The sequence below is a fragment of the Euleptes europaea genome, chromosome 7 (assembly GCF_029931775.1).
Source record: "Euleptes europaea isolate rEulEur1 chromosome 7, rEulEur1.hap1, whole genome shotgun sequence".
NCBI lineage: Eukaryota > Metazoa > Chordata > Lepidosauria > Squamata > Sphaerodactylidae > Euleptes > Euleptes europaea.
Genome location: NC_079318.1, coordinates 51,478,350 through 51,496,605, shown reverse-complemented (window position 1 = coordinate 51,496,605; position 18,256 = coordinate 51,478,350). Strand labels below are relative to the sequence as shown.

At 39.9% G+C, this 18,256-nt stretch overlaps 1 protein-coding gene across 2 annotated transcripts in view; it reads right to left on the bottom strand.

The window, feature by feature from the left end:
* PTPN14 (protein tyrosine phosphatase non-receptor type 14) overlaps nucleotides 1–18,256 on the bottom strand; it is a 122,965-nt gene that overhangs the window by 27,083 nt on the left and 77,626 nt on the right. For both annotated transcript variants that reach the window (XM_056853072.1, XM_056853071.1), the window contains exons 4-7: nucleotides 8,915–9,012; nucleotides 4,908–4,975; nucleotides 788–858; nucleotides 284–371 (exon numbers count right to left, since the gene is read on the bottom strand). In XM_056853072.1, coding sequence (XP_056709050.1) covers nucleotides 284–371; nucleotides 788–858; nucleotides 4,908–4,975; nucleotides 8,915–9,012 — 325 coding nt within the window. The remainder of the gene's footprint in view (nucleotides 1–283; nucleotides 372–787; nucleotides 859–4,907; nucleotides 4,976–8,914; nucleotides 9,013–18,256) is intronic.

Genomic DNA, 18,256 nt, shown 5'->3' with positions numbered 1-18,256 from the left:
ATCTCCAGCCGATAGAGATCAGTTTTCCTGGAGAAAATGGCCACTTTGGCAATTGGACTCTATGGCATTGAAGTCTCTCCCCAAACCCAGCCCTCCTCAGGCTCCACCCTAAAAATCTCCAGGTGTTTCCCAACCTGGAGCTGGCATCCCTATCTATTAGACACACAGGCCTTAATAAAACAGGTGAAATACTTCTGCAGTCTGGCCTAGATGTCTCATATTTCCCTGATTATGATAAACTCCTTTGTCCAAAACTGAAACCCCAGTTCCTGTAGCACTTTACCTTCACAGGGAAGCTTTCCTGACCAAAGCCATCCAGACGTTCAACTTCACTGATGTAAAGGAATTCTGCTTCTGCTGCAGGCGTACCACTGCAAATTAAAATTAGCACAAGCTAATTGCACAGACGATCAAGGCTTCTAGTCAGAGCAGTGGGGATAAATTATCAATAGATTGGAACTCCTGCTAAAAGATGTTGAGGAATGTGTGGCAGGAGTGACTTACCAGGCGAGGTGGGATTTCTTATACCCTACACTTTGTGGGGCAAATAGTCCCCATTGCTCATAGGCCTACTGAAAAGATTACAACATGGTGATTTTTGTCTTTTGCTTCCTGCCCTTCAGCTAGCATTTCCTTCCAAATACCTGCAAAATGCGTACAACAGAACTGCTGGACAACAAGGCTACTGGACAAACAAATATCGTTGACTGCAGGAAAAAGCCCTGGGGAGTATAGGACAGCCCAGATTTACATAGACATTTAGGCACATTGACATTTTGGGACTCACCTGTGATTTTTGTGTTCCTGAGCTACTTTCTGAGTGAGTTCCTCTAGTACTGCTTCATCTTGGGTCCAATCCTATAGACACACAAACAACAGTACTGTTCTAAGTGACACAAAGAACAAGGGGAGGTAAAATACAGAATGAAAACTGCATGGAAATGCTTTTAATTTTACAGCGAATGTGGCTTTATGTTTGGGTACAGAAATGAGACTGGCAAGCCTGTTTCATAATGGTGATTGCGGCTTTTCATTCTCCTAGCTATAAATGTGGACCAGGTCTACTGGACAGGAAGAGCTAAAGGTGGCTGGATGTGATCTCAGAAATATTTCTTAATCATGCCACCCTCATGGATCAGAATCAGATTAGCAACACAAATATGAGATTCAAGGAAAAACTGGAAACTTGAGGGAGGAGATACAAGTGTATTCAAACAGAAGCACTGGGTAGCTACTGTAGTCTAGTCTACACTTCCAGAAGACTGAGGTGAAGTTTGTTAGACTGCACTATACCAATTCAGACTGATTCTGCACATAGAAAATTAGCACATGAAGATCAGGGTTCTAGCTTAGCTCTCATGCTTCGTCTTCTGTTTAAAGCTTTTATTTTTTTCTAAGGAGTGGATCGATGAGGCGGTCCCCCACTTTCAGTTCTGAAGTGGTACAGTCCATGCTGCCACCTCATCCTCCTGCTGGTGTAGACTAGGGTTGCCAACTCCAGGTTGGGAAATACCTGGAGATTTTGGGGGCAGAGCCTGAGGGGGGCGGAGTTGGGGAGGGACTTCAATGCCATAGAGTCAATTTGCCAAAGCGGCCATTTTCTCCAGGTGAACTGATCTCTATCAGCTGGAGATCAGTTGTAATAGCAGCTAGTACCTGGAGGTTGGCAACCCTAGTGTTGACCCAGTTGTAGTATAGAAAAAAATTCTATTAGGGTCATACAGTTGATTTGTATATTCATATGGGTACTAAATGACATTCAGGAAGGAAGGGAGGGGAGTCTCCCACATTTAAAATTATCTAAAGGGTATTATCAAACCTTCCCACTGATATGGTAGATTTCTATATTTATGGAGGTTTTTTAAGGAAAATGAATATTTCCAAAATGCGACTTGCATTCAGAGATAGTAGAGTTCCTCCTGGACAGTAACATGATTTTACTGTATTGTCCAGTCAGCTCATAAGGGGTTACTGACATTCCTTCACAAACCTGTCTGTATTACCCAGGCCATACTGAACCAAAAGCAGATACATGGGTGAAAAAACTTACCAAGCAAGCAGTTCCACTTAGGTTATACAAAAGAACCTAGTCACATATTTTGCAAGGACAGGTACTAGCTCCTGCTACAAAATACTAAGCCAATGATCCCAGGGGAGCAGGAAATTCTTCTTCAGCTCAAAATATAATGATCTCTATTACTTCAATGAAATGCATTCTAAGGATATCATATGGAGTCCTATCACGGAAACAAATTAGAGTTCAATATGGATCTAAGAGAGAATGGGCCAGAAATGTCATAAGAATGCAAAAGGAGGGGGAAAGCTGAATTAATCTCAGCTACATGCATGCCTGTTAGTACCAACTTAGAATTATGTGATCAAAAGTTTTGTTGTCACTTAATGGTGGACTTGTAAAAAAAACTTTTAAAAAATTGGTCACAATTACATTCTATAATACAGAAGATTTTAAAGGTTAAAATACAAATGAAACCAGATATTTATCTTTTGAGTTTTATGGATAGCCAGTTTAGGGGAAAAAATGGATGTTTGTTTTTATATATGATTTCAGCAGCAAGAATATTACATGCACAGAAATGGAAAAATCCATCTATACCTACAATAGAAGAATGGCTTGTCAAGATGTTGGAATTAGCAGAAATGGCCAAACTGACTGCTTTGATTAAAGAAAATAACTTATCTAAGTTTGTAGAAAATTGGAAACCCTTTACTGACTTGTTGCGTAGTACGGGGGGCGGGGAGGAATCGATGAATTGTGGGTTTGAAGATGAGAAGAATAAGAATGTAGGCATGATAGAGAAAAGTTTGATTTTTAGTTGTAAGAATAATTTTAAAAGATATTTCTATATTTGTAGCTAGAGAACAGGTAGCAACTCTTTAATTAGATTTATATTCGATACAAACGGAAAAAGAAGTATCCCTTTGTCTGTAGTTTTATATTCTTCTTTTCTTCTTCTCTTTTTCTTTTCTTTTTTTATCTTGTTTATCGCTTTTCTGTAATTTTGTTAATATTAAATTTAATAAAATTCTTTTTAAACGTTTTGCTGTCTATGTTGTTTAATACATGCAATATAATCGACTCATAATTTCAGCACCTAGGACAAATATGCATATTATGTAAAGGTAGCTTGTATGTATTTTTGAGTTTTTCTTTTAAAATCATTTGGTACAATAATACAAAATGGCATTTCTGCTTAATCTCAAAAATGGGGGGGGGAGTTAGCATACTCCCCCAAGTGATTACTTCAGAATGCCTAAAGGCTGTGCGCATTTGTAGCTGACTAAACTGTCTGTTTCTTCCTCATTGGGGGCCTCCCCGTAATATTTGTTCCTGACACTGAAAAATGTGAATGCCATAACGTGCTAATGAAAAATGGCATGGTACGTGTCTGTACACAGCTACACACCTGTGAGGCGTTCTTCTGCGTACATAACTTTGTTCTTTTCACTGTTGAAGAAATGCTGTTTGACATATATTGTAGCTGCACAAGATCAAACAAAGTCCAAGCACAGCAATCCTCTCACCAGTTCAGAAACCCCCTGGGATAGTATTCAGTTAATAAGGCTTACTGTTAACTTGGACAATCAACTCATTAACTGTAAACTCGAACGATCCTACTTGGACGAGGCAACTGAATTGAAAATACTGGCGATTCAAACACATTAAAAGGCAGTGACTGGGAAACTCACGTTCACTTAGCCATTACATTTTAGCCTTTCAGCTTCACAAATCTCCAAGAAGGTTAGTCTGAGACAGTTCTTGCCCAATGATATCCAAGACTGAACAGAGACCTGAACCTGGGTCCTCCGCTACACTTAAGCCCAACACACTCTGTTCACAGAGTTCATTGGATGGCTTTGGGTGGGTCCCCATGACTTTACCGTCACAATAGTTCTGTGAAGTATGCTAAAGGCTACTCTGGAAGCAGGCAGCAATACAAATGTACCCAAATCAAGAAAAGGCAAAAGAAAAATGGCACCTTGGCTTCTGAAGCATCCTGGGAAACATTTTATGTCTCCTACTGATAATTCTAAGTGCAATGAGTATCACATTGTGATTAAGGGCACATCCCAATCTTAAGCAAAAGTACAATGGATAATTTCCCCCCATATTTACAGGGTCCCTCACTCCATACTATATGTTCTATTTATTTAGAAATGTGTGTCCAACCTTTTATAAATAATGCTCACTAGCAGTCAGACATCTGATATACTGACAAATGCTCAGCAGAAGCACATATCAGATCATCCACGGGGATGATTCTAGCAGAGGCTGAGCTACACAGCATATTGGGTGGAAGATCCAGTTTTCCCTCCCAAAAATCTGTACATTGTTTCTTTCTTGTACAGAAATTGGACTAAGAACTACAATCAACTCACATATGCACTTATCCAGCTCCAGTTCAGTTTCTCAATTATCACCTTACGTATGAACACATGAGATTGCTTCACACTGGGGCACACTATTGGACAATCTACCTCAGTGTAGCCTACTCTCTTAGAATCTTTCCACCTGAAGGTTGGGGAACCTGATCCCTGGGGCCTTCTGCTTACAAACCATGTGCTCTGCCACTGAGCTATGGTCCCTCTACTAGGATATGAGGGAACCCTGAAAGCTTATTTTTTATATATACACACATACAGATTGTGCAACTAAAAAAAAAATACACCAGAGATGAAAATACACCAGAAAAAAAATACACCAGGTGTGGTTACATGAATAAAGTGCTAACTAACTGAGAACAAAAATGCAGTAATTATATATATATTTTCCAAATGCAGCACTAATATTTTATTGGCTTTTGTTTGCTCCCACTCCCTAAATCCATAACCAAGCAAGAAGGAATTGCATAATACTTTGAAAGAAAAGTCAGGAGGGTTTAACTCACCATAGGAAACAAAACATATTCCCGGAGAAAATCGTGAGATTCAAAGTGACTGTAGTCTCCAAAATCAGCTGTATGGGAGAAGGAGAGAGAAAAGAAACCACATTGGCTCTGTTAAACCTGGACATGAAAACTTTCATCCTGAAAAGTTACATGAATGCTTAACATGTAGCTCCCTGGAATATGCAATCTATACATGAAAGCAAAGTCTTTGACTTTGGGCTAAACTATACTGGGAGATACATGGTTAATATGGCAAACTTAAAGAAAAATGCAATAATGTGGGGGACTAAACTTGAGCAGGGAAACTGGGCAAAGACTGAGCGGTATTTAATATTTCTCTACAAGCCGTTACCCTGCTCTCTCATGACCCCCTTTAATCCACTACTTGTTTCATGAGGGAAAAACCAGACAACATATATCATGCCTGTGCCTTTTCTTCACTGATAACAGAAAGAAGAAGCACAGAGACATGGGGGGTGGTGGAGATTAAACACCACTTCCACAATCAAATCAACACCCTTCCCCATTTAGTTAAAAATGTCAGCAGAATTTGTGAACTACCAAGGCAAATGCAACTCATCAGCCCAGCCATACATAGCTGCACCTAACCCTGCTTTACGTAGAGTACAAAACAGCAGAATTGACAAGTTCCTTGGCAGGCCGTGACAAATTGGATGACGGTGTTTGGCTAGGTGGGTCACAAGTTCTGGAGAACATGTAATGATGCCCACTCTGAGAGAAAACTATTAGCTGAGACAAAGCAGTGCAGTTCTTTAGGTAAAGACACAAAAGTTGTGTAACTAACTCTTTTCTTGCTGATGTCTACCAATGTCTCTTGAACTTTCTTCTCAGGAAACATACACTGTGAGTGAGTGAACAAACTTCAAGACATTGCATTTTAGATTCTGGCTCTGGGTTGCTATAAACTCTATTCAACTGTCTTAATGGAGTCTGTCTATTTCATAAAGCTATAAAATGGACATGTTTTAACTGAGCCCAAGTACCACTTCTGATCCACTAAACTGGAATGCAACTCATCAGCCACATGTTCTTGATCTACCAGATGCTTGACAGTTTTTGCAGTCTCAGACAAGAGACACGAACAAGAGGTTTATTCAAGCCCAAATGGATCCATCATGCATGGCTGGATGGCTTTATTTTGCTTTTTTGGACCACAGTCAGTGCAGATGTGTTTAAAATAAACAAAGATACAGTTCATAGCCCAAATAAAAGCACTGTTAATTTAAAGGCAGAATTAGGTGCATGCTTCTAATTCTCGACAATTGAAATCAAAGGAACCTTCCCTTTTTCCTGAATTTGGGCACTAAAGAAACTTTAAAGTAGGCAGGGTTCCCAACCTCCAGGTGAGGCCTGACAATCTCCCAGAATTACAACTGAACTCCAGAATATAGAAATCCGTTCCCCTGGAAGAAATGGCTGCTTTAGAGATGGAGTCAATGGCATCATATCCCCACTGACCTTTATCTCCTCCCCAGACACCACCCTCAGATCTCCAACCCTAAGTTGGCAGGCCTACAAGGAGAAATACTTTGAGCAGTAAACATTATGGTCAAGCTTTGGTGACTATGGTATGCGTTCAATACGTGATAGCACATCAATTTTGTATTTTCATTTCAAAACTGTGTGGGGAATGGAGTGGAAGTGTAATACTGCATTTAAACGAAGAACCTACGTATCTAAGCAGCTTAATTTTAAAGGGAAGAAAACTGCCCAAGGGCTTTTATTTTATTTTAATTGATTCAGCTCGAACACTGTCTAAAAGATTCTCACATGCAAGATGCTGGAAATTCCCATCGTAAATTACGCTATCCAAATATTGTTGCAAACCCTTCAAGACAGTTTCACATTATTAGGGGATGCCGAAAATGCCATTTTACTTTCTTTAATCACAAACGTGAAGGAAGCCAAACAAGCTAAAAAATGTGCATTTTTTTAAAAAAATCAATCAGTACATTAAGTTTTTCAAAAACTATAAATGAAGCAATTTCCCTTCCAACACAAACAAACAAGCTGTAGTAAGGCCTAGAGATGTGAAGCCCCCTCCCCCCAAGTCCCCCCCCATTGAATTGTTTTTAATTTTTCTGATGGAAAAATTGGGGAATGTGGGAGAGTAATGGGAAAACCCCTCCCATATTTTCTCTTTTTGAGTGAGGAAAACTTTTTTAAAAAAAGCATTTCACTCATTCCAAATATACAGCATGAAAAAGTCTAAGGACTTTCTCAACTTTTCCAGTGAAAAATTGAGAAACTTTGGGGAGCGTTGAAAAAAAACCAACACAGTGAAATACTTTGCCTTTTGCAGTAAGAGAAATGCTTTAAAATATTTTTCTCAACTCAAAATGCAAAGTATGAAAAAGTCTGAAGACTTCTTCAATTTTGAGAAACCCTGAAAAAACTCTTTAGGATTTAAAAATTTTTTGGAATGGGTGAAATGAAAGTTAATCAAATAGATTACATTATCAGAAGCAAAAGATGGAGAAGCTCTCTCTGTTAAAACAAGACCAGGAGCTGATTGTGTTACCGACCATAAATTGTTAATATTGAAAATTAGAATAAAGCTAAAGAAAAACACCAAAACACCCAGTGCCAAAATACAATCTAAACAACATTCCTGAAGAGTTTAAAGACCATGTAAAGAACAGATTTGCATTACTAAATTAAAGCGAACGGCAATCAGAAGAAGTATGGCTTGAGCCCACAGATATTATCAAGGAAGAATGTGCAAAGACTATTCCTGTAACCAAAAGAAATGAAAAGCCTTGATGGATGACTGATGAAACTCATAAAATTGTTAAAGACAGATGAGAAGCAAAAGTAAAAGTTGACAGAACTCGAATGAAGTGCAGCATTCCAGAGACTGGCATGTAGAGGCAAAGAAAACTATCATAACAGCCGGTGTGAAGAAATAGAGCCCTGTGGTGCAGTGGTAAGAGGCAGTACTGCAGCCAAAGCTCTGCTCATGACCTGAGTTCAATCCCGATGGAAGTCAGTTTCAGGTAGTAAGCTCAAAGTTGACTCAGCCTTCCATCCTTCGGAGGTCAGTAAAATGAATACCCGGCTTGCTGGGGGTAAAATGTAGATGACTGGGAAAGGCAATGGCAAACCACCCCGTAAACATAGTCCGCCTAGTAAATATCATGATGTTACATCATCCCATGGGTCAGTAATGACCTAGTGCTTGCCCAGGGGAGTACTTTTACCTAAAGAAATAGAAGAGAACAACAAAAAAGGAAGAAGACAAGATCTGTTCCACGGGATCCAAGAAATAAAAGGGAAGTGTAAAGTAAGGTTAGGCATGCTGAAAAATCAACATGGAAATACATTACCTAAACAGGGCAAAATAACAAAAAGGTGGGAACAATACACTGAAGAACTATACAGAAGAAATGAAAGGATGACAGATTCCTTCAAAGAAGACTCTTTGAAGAACCCGCAGTTTTAGAAAGTGAAATGAAAGCTGCACTGGGAGCAATTGGGAGAAACAAATAATCAGGAGTCACTTGCCCTTTCTTGCTACAAGAGCAACAAGAATAATGCCAACAAGATCCAGTATCATTTAATGGTTGAGTAAGATGCTCCTTACTGAAGGAGGAAAATAGGTTTAGTTAAGAATTTCTGATACTGAGCTTTCCTTGACTGGAAAACTACAAAACTCAATGGGGAGGTTCTCATATTTAAGCCCCCATTTAGTTACAGAGCAGGAATCCTGAGCTCCACTGTAGACTGGGGTAAAGAGAGAAAAAAGATATTGAATCCTTCCAAATACATTAGGAATAAATTAATAGAAGCTGAATTCAATGAACCATTGTTATTTCCAAGCAATATACTATTGTGTGTGTGTGTTTTTTTAAATGCAAACCAGTGACTAGGATCACATAAGCTTTCATGCTGAGGACATTTTCATCACTATCCCTGTTTATCCCTGTTATGGTCTGAGAAACAGATAAAACTAGAAGAAATTAGCAGGCGTGCACTGCTCACCATACCTTGAACAGCCAATGCAGCTAGCCTTATGCCTTGTTCCAGTGAAGATCGCAATCGTCCATCAAGAACATCTTTTTTTACTTGTAGGTAATACTGGTACCTGCAAACAAGAGATACAACAAAATGAAACAAACAGAGCATATCTTTGGATATTTTCTGGTAGAACCAAAAAAAAAAAAAAATGCTGAGGAGATTTTGTTTCTGTTCAAACGAGATCTGTATATGCTCATGAAAGATGCCTACTCATGTTAGCAGTGTAACATTTGATATAAGGACAAGTGAAAGACTTCAGTGGCTCGTTTAAGGATTAGAACAATACATCCTGCAGTGTTTTAAATCACTGGAGTAGCCACTGTCATCTTTATTTATGCTTATTGTTTGCCTTCCTCAAGAGGACTCAAGGTGGAGCATACCAATATTTAAAACCTGCAAACATTACTAAAATTAAAATATCTGACACCAACATTAATCAAAAATTTAAAACTAATAACAACAGTAACAACAACAACAACAACAATCTTTAAAACAGTGAACCGATTACAGAATGAACCTCCTAAAATGTTTTTGGAAAGACAGAATAATGAGGGCTTTCCTAACTTTCTCTGGTAAGTCTTTCCACTGTGTAGAAGGTACAACTGGAAGGACTGTAGGATCGGTGGCTGTAGCTAGGGTTGCCAGATCCCTCTTCGCCACCGGCGGGAGGTTTTTGGGGCAGAGCTTGGGGAGGGCAGGGTTTGGGGAGGGGAGGGACTTCAATGCTATAGAGTCCAATTGCCAAAGTGGCCATTTTCTCCAGGTGAACTGATCTCTATCGGCTGGAGATCAGTTGTAATAGCAGGAGCTCTCCAACCAGTACCTGGAGGTTGGCAACCCTAGCTGTAGCAGATGGCACTTTCTCCAGGGAGGGATCTTCAAGAGACCCTGCTCAGATGAATTGAGCTGCTGCAGGCAGAGAATAATAGGAGAAGCAGTCATGGAGATATGTGGGCCCCAGGCCGTGAAGGGCTATACAGGTAATATCAGCACCCTGAACTGAACCCAGACACAAGAAGTCAATAAAGTAGTTGTAAAATTGGTGTAATATTACTGTTCTGATGTACTAATAACAATAACCTGGCTGCAACCTGGCTCAAGATCATTATGGGAGAATCAAGTGGCTTAGATGAAGAAAGATACAGGTGGGTGGCAAATATGTTCCTGCATTCAATGATAATTTAAACACAAAAATACACCATTTTTGAGAAGCAATGTCTGCACCAACTCTGTTCGCATAGCCAAGTTTCAAAGTTGAAAGCTGGAAAATAGGAAAGGGGAATAAGAAAATCTTCTCACGTGCTTTGTATACTTTGAGTAACACCACACTGAGCAGTGTGCTCGCACCCCTAAGGCATTCACATCATTCACCATTATGCCATTTCTCCCTGACGTTTCTCCCAAATCCATCCTTATCCTTATATATTTAAGTGTAAAACATACGCATGATTTATAATAAATGTTTATTCGTTTTATCAGTGGGAAACTTCAAAACGGTTTCACTTTAGTATATTTCTGTATCATTGCTGCTGTAAAATAATAACTAAAAGTCCAGAATATATATTAAACGACTGAAACACAATAGAGACACCAGGGGTTTTGTTTGTTTGTTTGAAATCGAGCACTATCCTTCACTGTAGTCTACACGAGTAAAACCGAGATTCAAAAACCTGCCACTAGACAGCACCAAAGTTCCGGTCAAGCCTTGGTTTTCTCGCTTGAAACACAATAGTGACACTATTATTAAGAAGCCACTTCAAACCGTTGCTGCGTACTTAAAAAACTGTGGCAGTGTGCTGTAAAATTCTTAAGCCTTTTGGTCGTTCTGAAGGTCTGTAGGGATTTTTGTACGACAATATGTGTGTGTGGGAGGGGGGAATTAACACAGAATCACCCAAGAGTCTGTGATCCTAAAGCTGCCTTGTTGGTATTCCAAAGTTGTTTTGGTGAAACATTTTAGGACACATCTGCACTGAGAGTATGTATGTTGGCACTCCATTTATTTATCTGGCAAATAAACTAAATTTCTAGTTTAGCGCTATGGGATCAAACCGGGAGACTCCTATACAAATGTACCCTTAAAGACTCACTACAAAAGTTTGTAATGATCCTGTTAACAAAGCACATTTTATCTAGGACTGGCATAATCTTTCTCTCATACATGTACATAAATCACTGATGGCCATATTCATATAAGAGATCTTTGCTGTTATAATCTGCCCCACATCCAGCTAACTACTGCAAACAAAGGTGAATTCCAGATTCACATTGAGAGAAAAACATTGTTTAAGGCATCTGTGATTGATTTTGCGTAACCATGATTAACATTATCTGGGGGGGAAAGCATTCATATTTTAAGACATCACAGCTTCACCTAACATAGAGTGGTCCCCTTATTTTAAGACACAAGAGCTTAAATGCAGAGAAGCCATGCAGAAGAGTAAGCCAAAGAAAACGAGGAATGCTTACCACTGAAAGCAATGGAATTGAGGGAGGGGGGAGGGGCTGTGGCTCAGCGGTAGAGCATCTGCTTGGCATGCAGAAGGTCTCAAATTCAATCCCTGGCAGCTCCAGTTAAAGGGGCCAGGCAAGTAGGTGATGTGAAAGACTTCTTCCTGAGAGCTGCTGTCAGTCTGAGTAGACAATACTGACTTTGATGGACCAAGGGTCTGATTCAGTGCAAGACAGCTTCATGTGTACTTACCCTGAAATTTGCAGGTGATCAACCACTTCTTATTGTAATATATATTCTTTATATTTTAGTTCTCAGGGTTGTTTTTTTTTAAATCTAACCCTATAGAGATCAACCTTTAAAGATCTGTGACGCACATTTTAATGCCGAAATGCCTACAAATGGAATCCACTTTTAATTTGATCGTTTGTTTAATTTTATCTGATGATAATGGCTATATCTGTGTCCGTCTTCTTACTCAAAACCTCCTGTTTCTCTCCTTTACGGAAAGTGAGCCCCTTTCCCCATTAGAACACAAAAAGCAACTTACAGGTGATCAATATAAAGTGGTTATCTTTCTCCACCCTCAGCCCCTTCTGTCCATCTTTCTCTTCCAACTGATGGTTGCACAAGAAATACGCAGCAATTACTCATTTTTTTAAAGGGGGAACCAGACCTGTTTCCCCAAGGCTGTGCTCTCTGTTGCAGTGATGTTTTCCCATCACTCAAACTGTAATACTTTTGCTTTTGGGAAAATGAAGTCCTTCCCCCAACTAGTACATCCATTGCAATTCCAAGAGCCGTGGTGCATGGACACATATTGCATATTGTATCTCTCCATTCCCATACATCATTAAGAACTTGTTGAAGTATTATCGTTTTCATAATCTTAATTCTTCCAAAGCAGAGTGCTCTTCTGTTGGTCTGCTCAGGCATGGGAATGATTATGCACACTTTCCCTATTTTTAAAAGAGCTGAATATCAGCAGTGCTATTCCCCTTATTCAAATGGACCTTTAACTTTAAAAAAATAATAGTTCTTTGAAGGCTGCATACATCCAGTGATCCACTGCACATTCTCCCCAATTATTTTTAAGAAGGGGAAGAGAAGTAACTATGCTTTTGTAACAATCATACTTCCCTCCTTTGTCTGGGGACAGGAGATCAACAGTGGTGGAGTAAGGGCTACTATGAGTAGCACACACAAAAGCCCTGTGCTTGCATTGCAACTACAACATTTGGGGAGGGGGACTATTTTAAGAAACCACTGCTGCTGCTTATGACATTCTTATTTCCATATCCGTGGACTGAGAAGTAGTAAAACACAATCTAATGGTATAACCCAAGAATGGAGGCAATCTCCTCCTTTGGAATTCCTTGCAAATTATGCTTTGGGGAAAAAAGTAAGAGTTTTTATGCTTTGACAGTAAGACTATTACAGATTGCCAATCTCGTTCCAACGGGTATTTATGGGAGTGGAAAGCAAGTCCCGACAAAGACGTAATAGCAAGATGGTTATTTCCCTTCAGCAAAAAAACATGATTTGTAACCTTGCACATTATCAGATGCACATTGTTCTAATTACAATAAAATGACAGGATTGTGCTTCAGAATCATCAAAGCAGCAGAGAGCAAAAAAGCTTATCTTATCAAAGATGGTGCCCTCATGAATGTCTTTGAACCCCTGTGAGGTTCTTTGCTCCCATTATTTCTCCAAGGAGGATGTATTCTAACAGGGACAGCACTGTCAATCAGTGAACACTTAATGAGTCTGTTGCTTGTCAGCAGAATCCGACGTAAAGCCAACAACAAGCAAAGTGGATTACGGGATCACTTACAAATAGGCATTTCAGATGAGGAGATTCCCTTGGTTCCGCTACATTATTATTCTGCAGTTCCATGACAATTTGGGTTCAATTATGGTTGTGTTCTGGCAACAAAGCATAATTTTGGCATAATAACTGAGTACATGCAACAGAAGTTTATTCCTTTGAAATGTACAAATGCATTTTAAGAATCAAATAAATCCCTTTCCCAAGAGAATTTTTTTTTTTAATTTCAGGTTGCCTTTCTATAGAGGTGCAACAGAATACAACCCCTGCACAACAAAGCCAGCCACTTAAAAGCTAACCACTTGTGTGCCGGAAGATGTACTGTTTAGTTTTTAGACATACAAAGCTTTTCAGAATGAAAGATGTGAAATGCTGGGGGCGGGAAAGTTCCAAGAGTCGTTTTTCCAGTCTTTCCAATGGGAAAAAAATGAATTTTGGAGAACATTGAAAAAACTTGCGAAATGTTTTCAGAGGAAAATGCTTTTTAACCAAAGGTTTTACTCACTCAAAATGTATAGCATGACATTATCACGTAAGGGAATCTACAGTATTAGATAATTCCTATAAATACTATGTAACACATACTTTCAATTCTTCCTAATTAACTAAGTAAATATGCATTTGTAGCCATATGCATCATGTGGCTACAAGCCCTAGGCAAGCCCTAACTGCTGCAGTTAGAGTTGCCAAGTCCCTCTTCGCCATCAGTGAGAGGTTTTTGAGGTGGAGCCTGAGGAGGGCGGGGTTTGGGGAGGGGAAAGACTTCAATGCCATAGAGTCCAATTGCCAAAGCGACCATTTTCTCCAGGTGAACTGATCTCTATCGGCTGGAGATCAGTTGTAATAGTAGGAGATCTCCAGCTAATACTTGGAGGTTGGCAACCCTAGTTGCAGTATATTTATCTCTCTTTTAAGTCAGAAAGTCTTTTCACCCTCAGAGAGTGAGTACAAGGCTGGTCAAGTGATTAGGATTTTTTTGTGATTAATAAGAACCTGTAGAAGAATGAATAAAGTTAAAGCCTCAATTAAATTTTTTTAAAACAATATGAAGAAACTGTGGGATAAAGTGACCACTCGTTAAAGGGAAAGTTCTTTTTTAGGTTATTTTCCCCCCAAGCCTGGTTACAGTAACGCACATAGCCACAACACAACCAGCGTGCCCTTACATTGCAGATCCACTCATTACGCAGTGAACCCTTTCATTGATCAGTCCTCCAATTCAGCTGGCCAGAACTCAACTCATGTGAACACAGCCTGTGCGGTAGGTTTCTATAAGCTTGCTGAATGCCTTCAGTAGGGTGTATTTGAAAGATAAGTGTAAATACTTAATGGTAGCTTATAAACATGTGCCTTGGTTGCCAGCAAGGTACAACTCCTTTTAAATTCTTCCTAATTATGTAATTACTGGATGGACCTGCAGTTTTTAATATCACTCTGGATCTGTTCCCATCTTTCTGGTAATTTCTTAACTGTGCTGCTTTAAAAAAAAAAAAAACGCAGAAGAAAAGGAAATTAATTCAGTGAGTCACAGAACCGATTAATATTTTTGAAACTGGAGTAAGCTGGTCAGCCTAGACCATTTCCCCCCCAGTATTTCGGCAGAAACTACTTCATAACTACTCTTTTGCGTGCTAACAAAAATAAAGCATGTTCTTTAGCACATAGAGGTTAAGTATTGAAGATGTACATTTTCTTCTCCTTTGTGAGTGTGCATTCTAGAATCAATGGTTTCAATATTATGCTGTGGTACAGAGTGTTAAGCTGCAGTACTGCAGTCAAAAGCTGTGCTTGCGACCTGAGTTCGATCCCAACGGAAGTTGGTTTCAGGTAGCCGGCTCAAGGTTGACTCAGCCTTCCACCCTTCCTAAGTCAGTAAAATGAGTACCCAGCTTGATGACTGGGGAAGGCACTGGCAAACCACCCCGTAAACATAGTCTGCCTAGTAAACGTCAGGATGTGACATCACCCCATGGGTCAGGAATGACTCGGTGCTTGCACAGGGGACTACCTTTACCTACATATTTCTAGCAATACAGTACCAGAAAAATCATCACAGGATGATTTCTTAAGGATCCTTAGTTTTCAGTAACATGGTTAATGTTGATTTTCCCTCGCAGGGGTCCTGACTGCACAATTTGTGTCCCATCAAGTTGAACAACCTACCAGTTATGCTAGGTGCTTGACAATCCTCCTGGTTTGGCCATCCCAAGCAGACATCTGAGCAGGAATTTTATACAGCCACTCCATCAGCAGATGGAGGCCTGTGTTTGGTTTTGTGGTCTCAAGTATTGCAAGCCTACTTGCGCACTGGACAAGCAGACCTTTTAGCATGCGAACAGCAGTGAGAGCAGAATAGAAATACAGTAACAGGAAAAGCCTGACCTAATAGATTTTGGCCATCTAAAAGCTTTTTCTATCGCCACATCAGCAAGAATTTCAGTATGTCCAGTCAAAGACTCCCTGACAGACAAGAGAAAAGGTTGGCAATACGAATTGGGTAAAAAACCCCTAATTTTCATAAACTTTTCCATTTTTCTCCTCACTGAATTACACATTTTGGATATGCTCTAAACCGGTGGTTCCCAAACTTTTCGGGCCACCGCCCCCTTGGTTCCACAAACTCAACCCCAAAGCCCCCTACCCTATAAAAAGCATTATTCAAAATAGGGGTTTGCATGACTCGCTAAAGAAGTTAATAACAATAAAATTTCAAAACAATTAATTGCACATCTATTCAAAACTTAATTAAAACTTTTTAGTTGAAATTTATTCAACAAAACTGATGAACTTGATCCAGTGGTACCAGCTCTTCGAAGTCTGGGGGGGAAATTCTGATAGTTTCCACCAAATTTGCCAGCATGGTTCCATAGCTTGATCTATAGTAAATTAGTGAACAACACAGTTGAAGGGGCCTACCACTAGCGCCCTCTGCAGCCCCCTTGCTTCTTAGTGTCCCCCTAGGTAATCCCACCGCCCCCCAGGGGGTGGTACTGCCCACTTTGGGAACCACTGCACTAAACAAACTCCAAAAGAAGCACATCAAGATAAAGACTGTTTTAAAAAGGGACCATAATAGTATGCTTTTGCAAGAAACCAAAAACATGCCTCAACCCAGTTCTTATTGTCTGCCCTTGGACTCCTGAATGAATTATAGCAAATTACAGGGAGACCAAGTGCAAGTTATAAGCACATCACATTCCCTTAATAACCACCTATAATTGAATCAGAGCTAATTCAAAATACCAGGAGAATTATTCAGCACATTACAGAAATATAGTTCACACACACACACACACACACACACACACACACACTTGTGGAAACTGCTCCTCTCTAACTCTTCTCTAAGGCATTTTTAAGCATACCTCAATTGAACTGGGCTCATACATTTTAACAAATCTGAAACAAGACAACAATATAGCATCCACGGAGTCCAGTTCTATTAACTCAACTGGAAGAACTGCAATTTACAAAGAGGAAAGGCAAGGGAAACCAGAAGGGTTAGAAGAAGAGTGCATTTCCCCCCATAACGGTCTGAGTCGAGCATTATGCATTTCACAGAGCCAAGGTAACTGAAGAATCTGCCTGAGGCTCATGGCTGTCACCACCGCCTGCTCAGCGTGTTGTCCTTTTATTTATATTCTATTATACTAAGTTTGCACATGTCCACAACTTAAACCAACATAGTACACAACTAACCATCTACCACACATTCAGTGCCACAGAAGGATCCACAAGGATTATAAAATCATAGAACCATAGAGTTGGAAGGGACCACCAGGAGCATCTTGTCCAACCCCCTGCACAATGCAGGAAATTCACAACTACCTCCCCACACATCCCCAGTGACCCCTACTCCATGCCCAGAAGATGGCCAAGATGCCCTCTCATCATCTGCTTAAGGTCACAGAATCAGCATTGCTAACAGATGGCCATCTAGCCTGTTCTTAAAAACCTCCAGGGAAGGAGAGCTTACCACCTCCCGAGGAAGTCTGTTCCACTGAGAAACAGCTCTAACGGTTAGAAAATTCTTACTAATGTCTAGACGGAAACTCTTTTGATTTAATTTCAACCCGCTGGTTCTGGTCCGACACTCTGGGGCAACAGAAAACAACTCGGCACCATCCTCTATATGACAGCCCTTCAAATACTTCAAGGAGGGTGACATTTTTGCTTGGGTGCTCAAGGATTGTTTTATTCTTCTTAGCTATAATTTATACCTTTAACCACTGTGACACCATTTCACCCTACCTGCGTACACACAAAGTACATCCACACTGTGGACAAGGGAACATGAGAACCATTCAGGGTAAAAAAAAATGTCAGTGTAGCATTTGGCTGTTATACCTTTCTGTGAGAATCCATTATTTCACTGGGGTTGGCAGGGACCAACACACCCTTCAGAATCTCCCTGCTCTGGGGCGCATCCAAGCCTTCCTCCTCTCCTTCCACTGCTCTCCTCCAGTTCTGACTGCTTACATTATCATCCCTTTGATCTGAGTTGCCCTGAACTAGAGGCTCCCCCGGTTTGGTTTGTCCCAGGAAGTTTCCCAGTGCCTAACAAATCTAACACCTTCCTCCCAACACCACTTTCTCATCTACTTCTTGACTTATATGGAAGTCCTGTATTTCACACGTGTATGGAAATAAATACATCCTGGAATTTAACTACCTAGGTGTTTTTTTCTCCTAGAAAAAACTCTATTTGTGCTTTCAAAATCTAAATACTTAAGTTTGTACAGATGCTAGTTTATATAAAACGGTGTTTGTGTAGAATATACATGTAGTCGTAACTCAGAATTATACACCAGTATTCAATTCTTCAAGGCTTAAAATAACTGTGGTATATTTCTACCTAATCACTTTGCCAAATCTGTGGCTAAAATCTTCCTGAATTAAGATCCTGTTGAATAAGGGAAATGCAAAAATGCAAGGAAATCGTGTAAAGGAAAAACAACTATCGGTAATACCTCACAGGATAGCATTCAAAAATTATTCATTAATCAGATACAACTAATAAGTGCACTT